General features: G+C 50.7%; 1 protein-coding gene across 2 annotated transcripts in view; it reads right to left on the minus strand.

Moving 5' to 3' along the window:
• The window catches only part of EIF3M (eukaryotic translation initiation factor 3 subunit M), a 195,550-nt gene that overhangs the window by 35,128 nt on the left and 143,005 nt on the right, over positions 1 to 17,417 (minus strand). For both annotated transcript variants that reach the window (XM_085648254.1, XM_085648253.1), the window contains one exon: positions 936 to 1,017. In XM_085648254.1, the coding sequence (XP_085504380.1) occupies positions 936 to 1,017 (82 nt within the window). The remainder of the gene's footprint in view (positions 1 to 935; positions 1,018 to 17,417) is intronic.

Below are 17,417 nucleotides of genomic sequence, written 5' to 3' on the forward strand. Positions count from 1 at the left end.
TGCTCGCCTAGCCAACTGATCAACCTTCCTCTAAATGCAGGAACAGATGTCAAAGCAAGAGAAAGATTCCTCAGTTATTTGCAGCAGCAGACACTTTCCTATTACCCATTGTTGGAAAAGCGTCTTGTCAATTTGCAGGACCGGAAACAGCACTACAAAGTTGTTAAATCAAAGGCTGTGCGTAGCCCTGCGATTGCATGGCATGTCACCCATCCCACACCTGATTATGCACTCTTTAAAGCTGAACAATTTATAGTCCGTAAGCACGTGGGTTTGTAATTGTAAAGACAGGTAGTGCGAGGGTGATCGGAACAGAAGGTTTCTGCATTTAAGAGTGACTACTCACGTGATCAAACTCATTCTATTCTGTAATTCCCATATTTCACAGAGTAGCAGAATCCTGAATGGAATAGGAGCCTGATAAAGATGTCAAATGAAAACATCTCTGGAAGTTAACCATTTAAAAAGTAGGGCTTTGTCCGTATAAGCACTAGGTATTCAAGCCCACCTTAAGCAGCCTGTGAACGCCAACACTCGTCGTCCAGCAAAGATGACACAAAGCAGTGGATTATAACTCAAGAACATGACAAACTACAATTTGTGTGGTGACGTGCCAACATCACTGTGCTCCCTTTCCTCATATCAAAAGACTCTTACAGACAAATCTGTCTTTTTAGTCCCACCTCTTAATCTTTTCAGTGTTCTGCATTTCACCGAGTCGTTTTTCTGGGACACTTTTTACATTCATACACATTGATCACTGGGGTTAGTTATTTATCTTTTAATAAAACATTTAGTTCACCCTCTCAGCTTCCTAGGGGAGTGATCTAAAAGTACAAAAAGCATGCAGTTTACATGTGTGGAATGTAAAATCCTTTTCAACTGATCCAGCAATGGCTTAGTTTAACACACAAGTGTTTTTCAATATAGCTTACCAAGTGAGTCGATGAAGTCTTTGTTATTCTGATAAAACTTGAGATATGACGACAACTTAGCACTCACAAATATTGTCAAAAGCTGTGAAAATGACAAACATAATATTTTAAGCAATAGATCACTGCTTCTTTGGTAGATGCAATTCATAATGTTGAAAATAACCATTGTGCCAAACAAACATAATGCCAAGGAAATGTTGTACACTAGGATGACATTTACAAACAAATCGTTTACATAAGGTACAAATGAGCAGGGTGGGTAATCCCACAAACTTAATGGAAAGCCTGGGGTTTAGAAAGCAAGAAATCCTGAAGCAAAAGTTCTTTAGTGACACCCAGAAACTGTGCAGCATAATAGCATTAGTACATTATTGTGTCTTTTTTACACATCTTAACACTGTCTGGATATAAGTTTCACCTTATTAGTACTAGCTTAACACCCAAATACAGCAATATGCAACTGAAAGTCAATATTTGTGAAGTGCTTTCTGCAGTACAGCAACGTGTCGCTGCATGGTTAGTGATTTTTGATTCTTTGAGCTAGAAACAAATTTTTTTTGTTTAAATTTGCAAATCATGCAAATGGTGAAAAATTTGGCAAATCCATAATATTGAGAAAAACGCTGCAGCAGAAGATTTGCATAATTTCAGTGGCTCTGATTACAGTCCATGTCAATCAGATAGGAGCACCAGAACGTATAGTTTCTTACCTGTCGATGTAGTCTTGCAGCTTGAAGACTTTCTGGATTCACTATGCTGAGCATTATTCCGCCATCTAGTGGTTGGGTCCGGAATTGTAGTCTCTTTTTTTTCGTGGCCCAAGTGGGCATCGACATACCACCATTTGGCGTCCTTCGTGACGTCGATGTGCTTCCTCCGGAAGCTCCCACCTTTGGTCACCATCTTCGGATTCTTTTTTCTCGTCTTGTGTTTTTCTTGTTTTCCCTCTTATTTTTTAAAGGCTTGTTCATCTTGAATTCCTTTCCTCCCGTCTCATCTTTCTGGCGGAGGAGGGTTGGTTCGCTCGTGAATCTAGAAAGTCCTCAAGCTGCAAAACTACACCGACAGGTAAGAAACTATACGTTTTGCCGCGTGAATCGTTCTGATTCACTAGGCTGTGCATAGACTTTGTAGCGGTTTGTCCTGATAGTGGTGGCTGGGTGGAAGATGAGCACTGGTTACTGAATATGTGCTGTAAGACCTTCTGTCCCACCTGCCCTTCTTTGTTCATTTGGATATCCACGCAGTAGTGCTTAGTGAACGTGTGTACTGAGGACCACGTTGCAGCTTGGCAAATGACTTATCGGTATATTGGCTAGAAACGCAATTGTTGCTCCTTTCTTCCTTGTTGAGTGAGCATGACCTGCTCTTTGTAAGAGTTGCCCAGCTTGTTTGTGGCATAGTTGTATGGTTTGGGCAATCCATCGTGCAATGGTATTTTTGGTAACTGGTCTTCCCAAAAAACTGCTTGCGTAGGAAACAGAGTTGCTTTATCTTTCTGCACTCCTTTGTCCTTTCTATATAGTGCATCATCGCCCTCCTGGCGTCCAGTGTGTGCAGCGCTCTCTGGGCTTGTAGTTGGTTTTTTGAAAAAACTAGGTATTTGGATTGTTTGGTTGATGTGGAACCGAGACACCACCTTTGGCTTGAAGTGTGGGTCTGTTCTCATTACAATTCTATCAGTGTATCTGCAGGTAGGGCTCTTGAAGTGTGAACGTCTGCAATTCACTTACTCTTTGCTGTGATGTGATAGCCACTAAGGCCGTCTTTAGCGTGAGCATGTGCAGTGTCGCCTTGTCCATCGGCTCGAGTGGTGCCTTCATCAATTGGGTCAGCACTACATTGAGGTTCCATGCTGGTGCTGGCATTCTGTTTGGAGGTGCGATCCTCTTTGCTCCTTCTAGAAATCTTTTTACTACTTGGGAGGTGAAGAAGCTTTTCCCCGTTTCTCCTCTTGTGTAAGCCACAATCGCCGCTAAGTGTACCCTTAGGGATGTGTAGCTGAGTTTACTTTGCAGTAGATGTGTTAAGAATTTTAGTACTGTTGACTCCCTTGTGATCCTTCTTTATAGATTCTCTCTAATGCACCATTCTGAGAATCTTTTCCACTTTGCTACATAGCATTTCCTTATGGTAGGCCTTCTTGCCTCCCTGAGCACTGCCATCGTGCTTGCCGGTAGTTTGAGTTGTGCAAACTCTAGGTCCTCAGGAGCCATGCCGCTAGGCAGAGGCTATCTATCTCTGGGTATAGCACCCTTCCGTTCTGCATTGTTAACAGGTTCCTTCCATTTGGGAATCTGTGTGCTGGTGCCTGCGCCATCTCCACTATTTGCGAGAACCATGACTGTCTGGCCCACTGAGGTGCTGTTAGTATCAGTGACATGTTGCTGATCCTGCATTTGCGGAGTACCCTGTGTATCAGTGGTATCGGGGGAAAAGCGTTTGCAAATGTCTTTGACCAACTTATCCATAGCGCATTCCCTTGTGACCGATTGTCTGGATGCGAAGTGTTGGCATTTTGGTGTGTTGCAAATAGGTCTATTTGCGGTGTACCCCACTTCCGGAATACTTTCTATAATTCCTGTTGGTTGATCTCCCATTCGTGGGATGCTGACGTCTGTCTGCTTAGTCTGTCTGCTTCCATGTTGTCCTTCCCTGGGAGATGTATTGCTAGTAGGTCTATCCTCAGTGGAATGGCCCAAGTCCATATCTCCTGTGCTAGCTTTGATAGCGCTACTGTGTTCCTCCTTGCTTGTTGATGTAGAACATGGTCGTGGTGTTGTCTGTTTGGATCAACACCCTGTTTTCCGTACAGCTCCTTCTGAAATGCTTTTAAGGCTAGGAACACTGTTTTAGTTCCAGGTAATTGATGTGTTTGACCGCATCCTGTTGCGCCCATAGCACCCTCACCTTGAGCTTGTTCATATGCGCGCCCCACCCCCGCTGGGAGGCATCCGTCGTGATGGTTACTGTTGGAGTTGGTTGTGTGAATGGTTTCCCCTGTGGTATGTTTTCCTTGTTCCACCACGCCATTTCCTGATGCACTGTGTGTGTGACAACCTCTAGATCTTCCCAACTCCCAGTTGCCTGTGACCACTGCTGCTGTATCCATTCCTGGAATGGCCTCATGTGTAGTCGAATATCTTGGACTAGGTGAATGCATGACGCCATCATTCCCATCAGCTTGCTCACCGTCATCACTGTCAGAACTTGCCCCTTGCAGTAATGACGCGTTTCCTTCAGTATCGCAAATGTTCTCTTCCTGCTGGGGAAAACTTTGGCCTGTATGGTGTCGATCTCTGCACCTAAGAATATCTTGATTTGTTCTGGTTCTGTTGACGATTTCTCCCAATGGATCGAGAACCCCAGTCTGGTCAGTGTTAGTAGGACCTGCTGGATGTGTAGTTTGCAGTGGCTGTACAAGCCTGTCTTTACGAGCCAGTCGTCGAGCTAGAGATATACGTGTATTCCTTGCCTTCGTAGGTGTGCTGCGACAGCTGCTAGGCATTTTGTAAACACCATTGGTGCGGATTTTAGGCCGAATGCCAGTACTGTGAACTGGTAGTGGCTTTGGTTGATCACAAACCTTAGCAGGTGCTTGTGTTTGTGGTTGATGAGGATGTGTAAGTGTGAGTCCTTTAAATCTGTAGTACCCATTAAGTCCCCTTGTTGTATTTGTGGCATTACCTCTTGTAGGGAAGTCATCTTGAATCTTTGACTTCTTATGAATTGGTTCAAGAACGTTAGATCTAATATAGGTCCTAGTGTTTCATTCACCTTAGGCACTAGGAAGTAAGTTGAGTAAACCCCTTTGTTCCTTTGGTTTTGCGGTACCACCTCTATTGCCTCCTTGCTGAGCATTCTTGCGCCTCTACCTGCAAGAGCGAGAGCTCCTTTGCAGAGTGTGTCTTTCTTCTTGGTTTTCTGTTCGAAGGGTGTTTTTCTAACTCTATACAGTATCGTATTGTATGATGTTCAGTATCCATTTGTCCGATGTGACCTTCCTCCATTCCTGGATGAAGTCTCTTATTCTTCCCCCTACCAGTGTTGAGTGTTCGAGGTACTGTTTGTCGTTGAACGTTCGGCTGCAGTTTTTCTTGGTCTTTCCGCCTACCCAGAGGTGTTGCTAGGGTGGGGGCCTGTTCCATGGTGGAGTCACTTGGTTGAGGGCTGCTGGCCTCCTCTTCGTGTTTGCCCTCATCCGTTTCCGCGCCCTCGAAAGGACTGTCCCCGGGGCTGGTACTGCCAGTTCTGCTGCTGCTGTCCCTGCTGTTGCTGGCCTTGATAGTTCCCTTGGTAGTCTTGCTGGAACGTTTGGTGCGATGTGGTAGGCACGTTGCTTCCTCTACCACCTGGCCTTCTCGTGGGAGTGCCTCTTCTCATTCCCCTGAACTGCAATGCCCCCATGGACCTTGCTGTTCCGTTGTCCTTCTTGAGCTGCGTCAACTTGTCGTCAACTGGTGTGCCCAACAGTTGCTCTCCATTAAAAGGTGTATTTAGGATGTTGCTTTGCACCTCTGGCTTGAATCCCAAAATTCTGAGCCATGCGTGTCTTCTCTCAGTTACTCCTATCATCATTAGCCTGCTTGATGTTTCTGCAGCATCCAATGCCGATTTTAGGCATGTGTTCGCCATGTTCTTTCCTTCTTCTACCAGGTGAGCTGCTCTTTGTTGGTACTGGTCTGGTAGATGTTTTATGAGCTGCCCCACTTCATCCCAGTGTTGGTATGCGTGCCTGTTGATCAGGGTGTTGGCGTTTGCGATGCGCCATTGGATTGGCGCATTTCTCTCCACCTTTCTCCCTGTGAGATCCATCCTGCTACTCTCCTTGTCTGGGGGTGGTCCGGCATTAGTGGGTACATTGACCCTCTTCCTAGCCATTGCTGCAATTATGGAGTCGGCTGGCACTGACCCTTGGCTGTATGCAGGGTCCTTTGAAGAATGATTGTACTTCTTTCCAGTTCTAGGGGGTCACAGCTTTGCATATTGCTGGCTCCTTAAAAGCCTCTCTTCCTTGATCCAGCACACTAGGGAGCATGGGCAGGAATTGGCTCCTCATTTGTGGAGGCAGTAGAGTTTCAGTCCATAAGTCTGTGCAGCCTTTTGTACAACCATGTTGTAGATCCTTATGTCGTCTGAAGGCGAGGGCTTCGAAGGGTAAGTGTCTACTCCTTCCGGCGATTCTGCATCGAGAACTTGCCATTCCATCTCTTGTGCCTCCGAGGACGTAGAGTCCCGGTAGGATTGAAGGTCTTCGTCGCCTTCTCCCTCGAAATAGTAGTCTTCGTCTCAGAGTACCTCGACTGGTTTGGGCGTTGTCAGTGGTTCCACGTCGTCCCTTTCGACTTAGACGGCGGGATGGTGTATTAGCTCATCTTCTTGTCGAAGTCCTTTTTCTGCTGTAGGATGCTCGCCATTTCGGCCTCGAGCCTCCTCTTCTTCCTCTCCATCTCGGCGGCATGTTCGGCGTCAAGGGTTGGAGCACTTCTCTTCGAGGCCGTCGACGACGAGGTCGGCCCTTCTTTTCTCAGCGCAGATGTGTCCCTTTTGAGGGCAACCTTCAACAAACTTTGTTTTTCAAGGGCTTTCGCCGATTGGGAGTCCTTTTCGAAGGATCCGCTCGGTTGACTCTCTCCGGTAGCTGTTGCTCCCGTCGAGTGTTTCGACGGCAGAGTTCAATTCGAGGACTTAGCTTCACTTCTACGAGTGTCGCTCGGGGCTTTAGCTTCACCCTTCCAAGTGTCGAGCGAGTGTTTTAGGGGTCAACTCCCCCCTTACCTCCTTCGACGTCTTCTTATGGACCTAGACGACCTCGCAGTCCTCCGGTCCTTCGGCGATGTTGTTCTCTCCACTGCAGAGACCCAAGTCTCAGAGCGATGGAGGTGGCCCCTGGCCCTGCATGTTGTGGTTCGCCCTTCTCTGCCTCTCCCTTACTTTGAGGGTCTTGGGTGTAAACGCCGAGCAGGCGTTGCAGTCTTCGCTGCTGTGATCGAGTGGCAGGCAGAGGTTGCAGGCTGAATGTTGATCCTTCTGGGCGTACTTGTGGTGGCAATTGGTGCAAAACTTCCATCCCCGCGCTCAGGGAGCCCCCCGCGAGCACATTCTCCGTCGAACGGCGAGGTTTTGGTCGTAAAACTTCTCCCTCATCGCTCCGGTTACCTGACCTGTAGTCCAGTGTCGCTGAAAACTTGATTTTCGTGGATTCCTCTTCCAAACTCTGGAACTCTCAGGATGGGCCAAAAGAGCTATAGTGTTCCTAGGAAACGCCAACTGCGCCATTTCAACGGAAAGGCGGCGCTCTCTCCTGATAAAGGTAGACCCTAAACTGGGGGACATTGCGGACTCAGAAGCCGGAGCAGTGGCCCAGGGCGGCTTATTTGGGGAGCTGTTCGTAAAGGAGCTCGGGAAGTTTGTGAATACCTTCACTTCTCTCGATAGAGCCCAAACTACCATCAGAAAAGTTTTTCCCCGGGTTTGCAGGGGGGGGGCCAGTCGTGGCAGGGGCCGCTCGACCGGCCGAGGTGCCAACAACCAGCCACATGGGCAAGGCTCCGCAAAAGGACAATACCAGGATCAATCACGATTCGGTAACTTCTACAAGACATGAGGCAGAAGAGGCAAAGGCCGGGACTTCAGAGCAGCTGCTTCCTCTTCCAACGGTGAGTCTACTCCCTTTTTCCCAACTAAAAATAAGGGGGCGGCTGGGGATTTTTTTCCAGGCCTGGACTTCTGTCACGGGAGATCAATGGGTCCTGCAGACCATTCAGGGGTTTCACATAAGAGTACATGGAGGTTCCCTCGCAGCGCATCAGGCCACATCTTCTGCAGTTCTCCCAACAAGACACTCCTCGTGGACTCAGAGGTTTCTTCCCTCCTCAACAAAGGGGCTACAGTTTCCCTCGGTTCTTCATCCTCGGGGTTTCTTGAGCAATATCTTTCACCTCGACAAAACGGACGGGGGCAAGCACCTGGTGATCAACCTGAGCAGTTTCAATGAGTGGCTGGTGTACCGCCACTTCAAAATGGAGGATATCCATCTTCTCAGAGACGTGCGCCGTCCGAACGACTGGATGGTGCGCCACGATTTGAAGGACGCCTATCTGGTGATCCCGGTTTATCCTCCCCATCGTCTGTTCCTACAATTTGTTTGGCAGGATCAGGTGTTCGAGTTTACAGCCCTCCCGTTCGATCTCTCTTCCGCCCCCTGGTGCTTTACCAAGGTCCTGCATCCGGTGGTAGAATGGCTCAGAGCTCGAGGCGTTCGGATGATTGTCTATCTTGACGACATCCTTCTTATGGAGGCTTGTCCTCACCGGCTGCTTCAACATCTTCAGATGACAGTCTATCTCCTTCAAAACCTAGGGTTTGTCGTCAACGACTCCAAGTCCCTCCTAGTTCCTTCTCAGACTATGACGTTTCTAGGCTTCGTGATCGACTCGCGTTCCTCCACGCTCAGCCTTCCTCTTTGGAAGGTTACAAAGATCAGACACGAGTTGCGTCGCACCCTGTCCAGGGCGCGAACCTCCCTGCGCGACCTGGCTCGCCTAGTGGGCTTGCTCTCCGCCTCTATCCAGGCAATCTTCCCGGGACCTCTGCATTATCGAGCCTTGCAGCGTCTCAAAGCTTCTTACCTTAGACAAGGGTTCCCCTACTCACACAAAGTGGATCTCTCGGAGGAGGTCAGGGAAGGGATTCGTTGGTGGCTTCATCACATGGAAGCTTGGAACGGGCGCGCCATTTTCGGCTCCGCTCCAGATTTAATTATAGAGTCCGGTCAAGGCTGGGGTGCCAGGTGCAGCGAGTACTCTACAGGAGGCTTGTGGTCACAAGCAGAACGCGGTTTGCATATCAACTGTTTGAACCTTCTGGCGGGTTCCTTTGCGGTTCGTTGTTGGACCAAAAACAGAATTCAAACGTCCGTCCTGCTCAAGATGGACCTCTCAGTGGTCCGGTACATCATGCCTTTTCTCCAGAATTGGGCTCCGGAGGTGGGTTATGCTTTCCCGCCCTTCGCAATGTTGACCAGCGTGACTGCCCAGGTCTGGCGCCAGAATGTGGAGTTGGTAGCCCTCTTTCCTCTGTGGAGATCTCAGGTTTGGTTTCCGGTTCTTCTGGAACTTTCCTGGGATTCTCCAATCCAACTCCTCCCGTTTCCTCAGCTTCTTCTCAATCCCGACGGCAATCCCCATCCTCTTGTTTTGTCCCACTCGCTGCGGTTAGTAGCGTGGAGGATTACCGGAGACGGTGGAAAATCCCGGGCCTTTCGACAATGTCTGAAGATCGCATGTCCAAGGCCTGGGCTGACAGCACTATCAAGCGCTATAGATCTGCTTGGAACAGATGGTCTTGTTGGTGTCTGCGAAGGGGTTTCAATCCCGTGGACACAGATGTAGTGCACATTTTAAATTTCTTGGCGCATTTGGCTTCCACTGGTATGGCTTACCGCACAATCAATACTTTTCGTTCGGCGTTATCGGCAGGTTACATCCTCATTGACAGATCCTCCGTGGGTCTGCAGGCTTCTCCGTGGTGTTCAGTTATCTCTACCTCCGGAGCCTCGATACTCGTCTCTGTGGGACTTCAATCATGTCCTAAATTTCTTTCTTTCATGGCAAACGAATAGGTTCCTTTCCAGGAAAGAACTTTCCGCAAAGTTGGCTATGCTACTATTTTTGGTTTCTTGCAAACGGGTCTCAGATGTGCGGGCCCTGGATGTTTCCTTGAGGATTTTCACTCCTTCGTGAGTAACTTTCACTATTCAACGGCAGACTAAGTGTCATACCCGTACGGTGTCTTATCCGTATTCTCCTAAGCTCTGCGTTGTTCGCTGTTTGAAGGCTTACGAGAAAATGACTGAAGAGTTCGGGGGGGGGGGGGGGGGGGGTGGGGAGGAGGGGTAACTCGTTACTCTGCCCCGACGTCCTCCGCAGGCGTGACGAAGCCCCACCCGGCACGCTGATGTCAGTTTGCTTCAGAGAACTTTTCCGTGCCACAACAGGGAGAGACAGAGACAGAGACAGAGACAGAGACAGAGACAGAGACAGAGACAGAGACAGAGACAGAGACAGAGACAGAGACAGAGACAGAGACAGAGACACAGAGAGAGAGAGAGAGAGAGAGAGAGAGAGAGAGAGAGAGAGAGAGAGAGAGAGAGAGAGAGAGAGAGAGAGAGAGAGAGAGAGAGAGAGAGAGAGAGAGAGAGAGAGAGAGACAGAGACAGAGACAGAGACAGACACACACACAAAAAAGGTGAGAAACAGCACCAGGCGCCACCGAGGCGCCAGGAGGCCACAACAGGAAAGCCATAGCAGGAAGAGAGCAGACCACCTCTGAGGAACAACTGTGTAAGGCAGGTGGTAGCACCAGGCAGCACAAAAGTACCAGAAGACCACATCAGGAAAGTCACAGTAGGGAGAGCGGAAAGCACCCCTCCGCGGAACCACCGTGCCAGCCAAGGCGAGAGCCGGGCTGGAAGCACAAGCCGTGGAAAGCGCTGTAAGAGAGAGAGAGACTGCAACCATAGACCACACAGCAAAGGGCAACAAGCCTGGAACAGAGGTGCAATACCAATCCACCCCCAGACTACACAGTCAAGGAGGGCCAGAGCCTCTGAAATGAGCAGGAGGCCGAGGACCGGCAAAAGAACCCTCAGCGTAGAAGACTGCAAGGGGGATCAGAAATGGTAAACGGAAAAAAGCAAAAGCAGGCCCCTACACTGGAGAGAACCCAGCTGGAGGGAAGTCAGACAGACAGAAAACGAAAAGGACCCCCACAGAAGACAAGCCACCCAGAGGGAGGCTAGTGCAGAAAACCAAGCTGAGGGCCCTCGCAGAACTGGGAATAAGGGTGAGTTGTGAAGGAATCTGCGGCTAGAATGGTCTCTACCAGATACATAGTTACCGAAGGTAAGTAACTTGTACATCTGATAGAGACTACTAGCCGCAGATACCTTAACGTAGAATAGATACCCTAGCCATACCCAGACGGGAGGAGGGCCTGCGAGAGAGTCTCCCCACCAGGAGAGACCAGGGCCCCAGCAGGGAACATGGCACAAGAACAAGAAGGAAAGGGCCAGGATATCCAAGCCCAACCAAGAGAAAGAGAGCGCCCAACACCCCGCAGGGGCAGACAGCGCCCCAAAAGCCTCAAGGAATGCAAGGACCACTCCGAACCCAGTGAGAAGAGGTAGAACCAAAGGCAGGGCCCGCCAGAAAAAACACAGGCATGGCGATAGAAAAGAGCTGAATACACCACGACCGCAAGCAGCAGGCAAGGCTGGAACGGCACCGCTGCCAACCGCACAGGCGGAAGAAAAGCACCGGTGCACGAAGCCCCAGCCGAAGGCAGAGGCCAGGACACACACTGACCCACGAAGAAGTGGAGGAAACGGCAGAAAAGAAAAAGACGGAGGACGGCCTAAGCCTGCAACCAGAACACAGACCAAGGAAAGCCAAACTCCCTGGAGCATCAGACCGAGGGCCAGGCCAAAACACAAGACAAAAAGGCGGAACTGCTACAACCCGATGCCGCAGACAGCAGGCCAGACAGGCCAAGCGACGTAGCGACAAGTGGAAGGACTGATCTAGCGCAAGCTGCTCCAATTCAATTGGCAAGAAGATCGCTCCTGCGACATACCGTGACACCACGGAGAGCAAGGAACCCAGAAAGGGTGCCCACCCCTCCCCAGCACAGGACAGAGCTATGTAATAGCTACAAGTACCCCACATATGGTAGGTAACGTCCCAAGAAGCATGGGAACACCTCTTAGGAAAAACTTTCCGCAGCAGAGGACAAAACAGAAAAACCTGCAGAAAAAACCCGCAGACGGCTTACCAACACCCAAAACCACAAGTCAATAAAGGGCCGAACCAGCAGCCAACAGCACCAAGGGCCCAACAAAAGGACCCCAAGGGCACAGGAACCATACAGAACACACAACCATGGCTACCCGTGAGGAAGAGAAAGAGAAAGAGAAAGAGGAAGAAGAGGGAGGAAAGAGGAAGAAGAGGGAGGAAAGAGGAAGAAGAGGGAGGAAAGAGGAGGAAGAGGGAGGAAAGAGGAGGAAGAGGGAGGAAAGAGGAGGAAGAGGGAGGAAAGAGGAAGAAGAGGGAGGAAAGAGGAGGAAGAGGGAGGAAAGAGGAGGAAGAGGGAGGAAAGAGGAAGAAGAGGGAGGAAAGAGGAAGAAGAGGGAGGAAAGAGGAAGAAGAGGAGGAAAGAGGAAGAGGGAGGAAGAGGGAGGAAAGAGGAAGAGGGAGGAAAGAGGAAGAGGGAGGAAAGAGGAAGAGGGAGGAAAGAGGAAGAGGGAGGAAAGAGGAAGAGGGAGGAAAGAGGAAGAGGAGGAGGAAGAGGGAGGAAAGAGGAAGAGGAGGGGGAAGAAGGAGGAAAGAGGAAGGGGAAGAGGAAGAGGGAGAGGGAGGAAGGGGAAGAGGGAGGAAAGAGGAAGGGGAAGAGGAAGAGGGAGGGGAAGAGGAAGAGGGAGGGGAAGAGGAAGAGGAAGAGGAAGAGGAGGAGGAGGAGGAGGAGGAGGAGGAGGAGGGGACGAGGAGGAGACGAGGAGGGGACGAGGAGGAGACGAGGAGGGGACGAGGAGGAAGAGGACGAGGAGGAGGCCCCGCAAGAAACCTCTGAATGGCAGAATCCGCAGGGGCGTGGAACAACAGAGTGCCATCAAAGGGAAGGTCAACCAGTCGCTCCCTAATGTTCTCAGGGAAAACACTATCCCTTAGCCAGGCATGACGACGAAGGGCCACCGAAGTAGCCATGGTACAACCAAGTACCTCCGAAACATCCAGAGCCGAGCAAAGAATAAATGCCGCCAGCTCCCGGCCATCCAACACATGGTGCCGCAGATCAACGCAGGCACCATCCAGAGAAGCAGAAGACATAAGGGACTCCGCCGAATCCCACAAGCAAGAAGTGGCCTTGGCCAACACACAGAGTGTTAAGAGCCCGCAAAGCAGCAATGGAGGAGGCGAAGATGTTGTGCCCCCAGTGACGGAGGAGACAACACCGATGGCAAGGAGGAAAAGGCAGTCTGTAAAAGAGGGCCCCTGGTAGAAGGGTGGAGGGAAAGACAGACAGGATCATGCAGAGCAGGACGGTGCAGAAGAGGCTGGAGCACCGGGTCCCCCGTTGCAGGACGCCCCCAAAAGAGAATTGTGGAGCGCAACCTCAAAAGGGAAGAAGCAGCTCCCGTCCACCAGAGCTCTGATGGAGGACCTCCAGCAGATGATCCGTGGGGAAATGGGCAGCTTGATCGCCCTTACGCAAGATTCCTGCAGCCGTGGAAACAGCCCGAGCTTAGGCAGCACTCGCCTTCGTAGGGCCCCGCGGCGGGGAAAGCTGTTCCGCCGTGGGCGACAGCTGCAAGCGAAGGCGGCCGTCCCCCAGCCCAACCGGAGGAAGGAAAAGCCAAGCTCGAAAAGGAGGAGGGTGGACCGATGAATGGGGAACCTGAGGCGCCTCCGGCGAAGACTGCGGGCGTGGTGACGGCGAAGAGCCGTCCTCAGAGGACGCTGGGGAAAGGCCACAAAGCGGCGACCCGTCTTCGGAGAAGATGAAGCCAACAAACACCGAACCTCTGGAGAAGAAGGGGCGTCCGAAGACGAATCAACGACCAGACGTCGGCCCGTCACCGTAGAGTCTGCCACCGGCATTAGGTCAACGTCGACCGGCGCTGAAGGGGATGGCAGAACGACCTCCGCCACAACACGCAGCACAGGAGACCGGGGGTCGGCCAAGGAACGGCGCCAAAAAGGCATCGGCTCGACCTCCGACGAGGCAGCCGCCTGCGTGGAGGAACGAGAGGGGCCCGGGGACACACCCCGACCCCTAGCCGGCTCCTGCGGAACCGCCAGGGCCAGCAATCGCCGGCACCTGAGCAGCATCACCTCGGCCAAGGCCACCGCCTGCCCAGAGGACCGAGGGGGACTCGAGGACACGCCCCGAGCCCCGGCAACAACCTGCGACACCATGGGGGTTTGTGACGAGGCAGAAGTGCCGTGGGCCGAAGGAGGGAACCCCAAAGAGCCGCACTCAGACTGCACCACATCCTCCGAACCTGCCGGAGCTGCCAGCGACGTCGCAGGCGTCCCCGCACGCAGCAAGGGATCCGCAGACGTCCCAGGAAGAGAAGGAAGAGCCAAAGAGGCCTGCAAGGCCGCCGCATAGGCTCCCATCTGGGCTCTGGTCGCCCCCGCACCAGGGAACGGCGGATAGGGTAGCGACGCGCGGGGCCGCACCACCCATGGAGAACCAACGCCCCCAACAGGCCAGGGACCAGGCCTCGGGGACAAACTGCGACACTTACCAACAGGTGAGCGATGCCCTTGCGGCCTGGGAGAAGGACGATGTCAGAGACGGAAGTGGCGAGTCTTGAAGCGGTCCGCGGGGGACAGCCGCGGTGACGAGGCAGACATGGACACGCGTGGCGAAAGGAGTTTCATCCGGCGCTCCCGCCGGGACTTTGGCTTCATCTGCTGACAACCCTCACAATCTGTGGAGTCGTGGTGCTCCCCCAAACACCACATGCAGATGGGGTGAGGATCCGTCGCCGACATCTGGCGCGCTCAAGACTAGCACGTCTTCAAGCCCGAAGGCATTCGCACACTGTTCCCAAGAAGACGCTCAAAGAAGAAAAAGAAGGCCTGAAACAGGTCAGGAACACAATCCGGATCCACGTTGCACGCGGAAAAGAAGAAAGCTGATGTCAGCGCGCCTAGGTAGGGCTTATGTGACCTCGCTGACGTCACACCCGCGGAGGACGTCACGCCCGCGGAGGACGTTGGGGCAGAGTCACGAGGTACCACCCCCAGCACGCAGAGATGCTGGGCAAGAAAGTTTTCCGGGTCCAGTCTCACGCCTGGGGATAATTCTACGTCAAGGAATCTGCGGCTAGTAGTCTCTATCAGATAGGTTTTATTTCAAGCCTGTGCTGGATATGGCTCACCTCGTAGTGAGCAAGCTTTAAACTAGCATAATCCTCGCCTCCAGTCCTGACATAGAATGAAAAATGTCCTAGCTAACGTAACGGAAAGTTTCAATTCTATTAAGGACTCGGAGGAGAGGATTATCCCACCCAACAGACCATTTCAGGTTACCCACCCGCATGCCAGTAAGTAATACATTTTGGAGAAGTTGTTCTGTGTTAATGGGTGGTTTTACCATTTCTTGTTGTGGTAATGTTTAATTGTTTGAGGTTGGATTCAGTTATTTGCTTTTTGCTAAAATGTCCTCATCGAGATTTAATTGTTTGACATATCATGGTATGCTGACAACTGTTTCCTTCTTGAATTGATGGCTACATTTTCCTCCGTAGGGTCGGACTCCAATAAACAGGATGCCTGAGGAGTTTTGGCCGGCTTACTTTGCGCTCAGAAAAAGGAGGAAGGACCAGTAAAAGGGTACTACATGGACATTGGAGGACCCCGATTGGTGGATTAAGGACATTGCGATTGGTTGTTCTTGTTGACAACAGTTTCCCTGGGGTTCATGGGAAATGTAGTCCGTTTAACATTGGCTGCTGAGTAATAAAGTGGAGAATAGAAGGCATAATCCTTGCCTCCGAGTCCTTAATAGAATTGAAACTTTCTGTTACGTTAGCTAGGGCATTTTTCATTATGCCTTCCATAAATGAAAAGAATTTCCAATGTTGCAAACTCTGGTGTCACTTATTAAACTCCTCTCTAAAAAAAAAAAGGTATTTCCCAGACTCACTGAAAACTGATAAAATGTTCAGTTTATTAACTTATCAACTAAAGACCAGCCATCAACCTTGCTGTCTTGGTTAAAGTTCTGAGAACCGTGTATCATAGACAAAAAATATATAACACCACATGATGAATCTGGATTCCACAAAAGCTGAAGCACTGAAACTGCCATTGTAAAAATTCTTGACAATGTTTATTCTTTTCTTGAGAAAGACAAAGCCTACATTGTGGTCTTGTGGGATCTCAATGCAGCTTTTATAACCTTACACAGATGACATCTAGCTGCAGATTCCTTACCTTTGAATTTTCCCAGGCGCCAGACTAGATCTGGAATTTTTTCCCAGCAGTATTAACTCTGCGTGTCGGTAGTGTGTGTCAAGTGACTACGTAAAGACATCGATCGCCAGATGTAACGTTGACAGAGTCCATATATGCCCCTTCCCGACGTGGTCAGTTTCTTCTTTTCCGTGATTCAACACGGATCCGATAAGCAGTTCCTCAGGCTATTTTTTGGCCTACCTCAACGTTTTCGTTGAACGGAACAGTGTGCCTTTAAACAACTTCTCATGTCATCGGGGTTCAAGCCTTGTGGGTGCTGTGGATAACAAATGTCTGCAACGGACTCCCACTGTTTGTGTTTGGTGCCTGGGGGAGCACCATGACTCCGTGGAGTGCAACACCTGTTGAGAACTTCGCCCGAAGGTGCAGAGGGAACGTCGAATTAAGATCCTAGCGGCGCGAATGTCGAAGTCTTCAAAGATTTCCAGCCGATCTTGTTCCCCTTCGCGCTCCAAGGGCCGCCCGCAGGCCAGATCCAGGAGCCATTCCCGTGGACGAAACTCTCCATGGACATCCTGAGGTAAGTCAATACACAAGCGGCTGAAGTCACGGCAACCCCCGGTTTCACCAATAAAGCTCTGAGCCAGATGCAAGAATATTACAAATCTCTTCACACCATCTTTGGCTCTTTACCTTCCCCTGGAGCTCCCTTGGGCCCAAAGGAGGTGCACAAAGCCGTGACTGCCTCCATGCCGGCGGGTTCGCCCTCTACTTCAGTTTAGCCTTCGGATTCCAAATCCGTTTCAACGCCGGTGCACAGGCCTTCGTGGTTACCTCCTTTGGCGCCTGAGTTTGGTTAACTGACTCAGATGACGGCACCATTGACGCCGCACGACGCCCCAGCACTTTCCCTCTAGGACACGAGACGTCACCTCTTCGGCCCCAGATGGCATTGAATGCAGCACCCGCCCATCTCAGACACCTACCTTGGCTCTCTTTAGCCCACCCTTACTGTTTTCCCTTCTGAGGAACATTATTATGGAGGTGATGGAGGATTTGGAGTTTCATCTCCCCATCTCTGACACAGCTCAGCCTCCTGTGAAGACTAGCTGGTTGGGTGAAGCTAGTGGTAATGGAGCCTTCTCCAGCCTCGGGCCTCCTGTCCCCTCCTGGTATGGCTACAGAGGCGAGTTACTCTTTAGCTGACATGCTCAGATGAGGTTCTATCATTTTGGATAAGACACTTCCTACTGTGGATCCAGTATGACGCCTGGGAAATTCAAAGATAGGGAATCTGCAGCTAGATCCTGTCTCTACCTGATAAGGCGTTACCGAAGTAAATTATTCATTCATGTCATGAAGAATTGCATATTCCTGAATGCGACAGAACTTCTCTGTTTCAACTCGTACTTTTTGTGATTTCACTATGTGTGCTTGTCTGTTAATGTGTAGTGTTTATCTGTGTGTACAATAAAGTTTGTTATGTGTTACTATT

Source organism: Triturus cristatus, chromosome 3_2 (genome assembly GCF_964204655.1).
Source record: "Triturus cristatus chromosome 3_2, aTriCri1.1, whole genome shotgun sequence".
Classification (NCBI taxonomy): domain Eukaryota; kingdom Metazoa; phylum Chordata; class Amphibia; order Caudata; family Salamandridae; genus Triturus; species Triturus cristatus.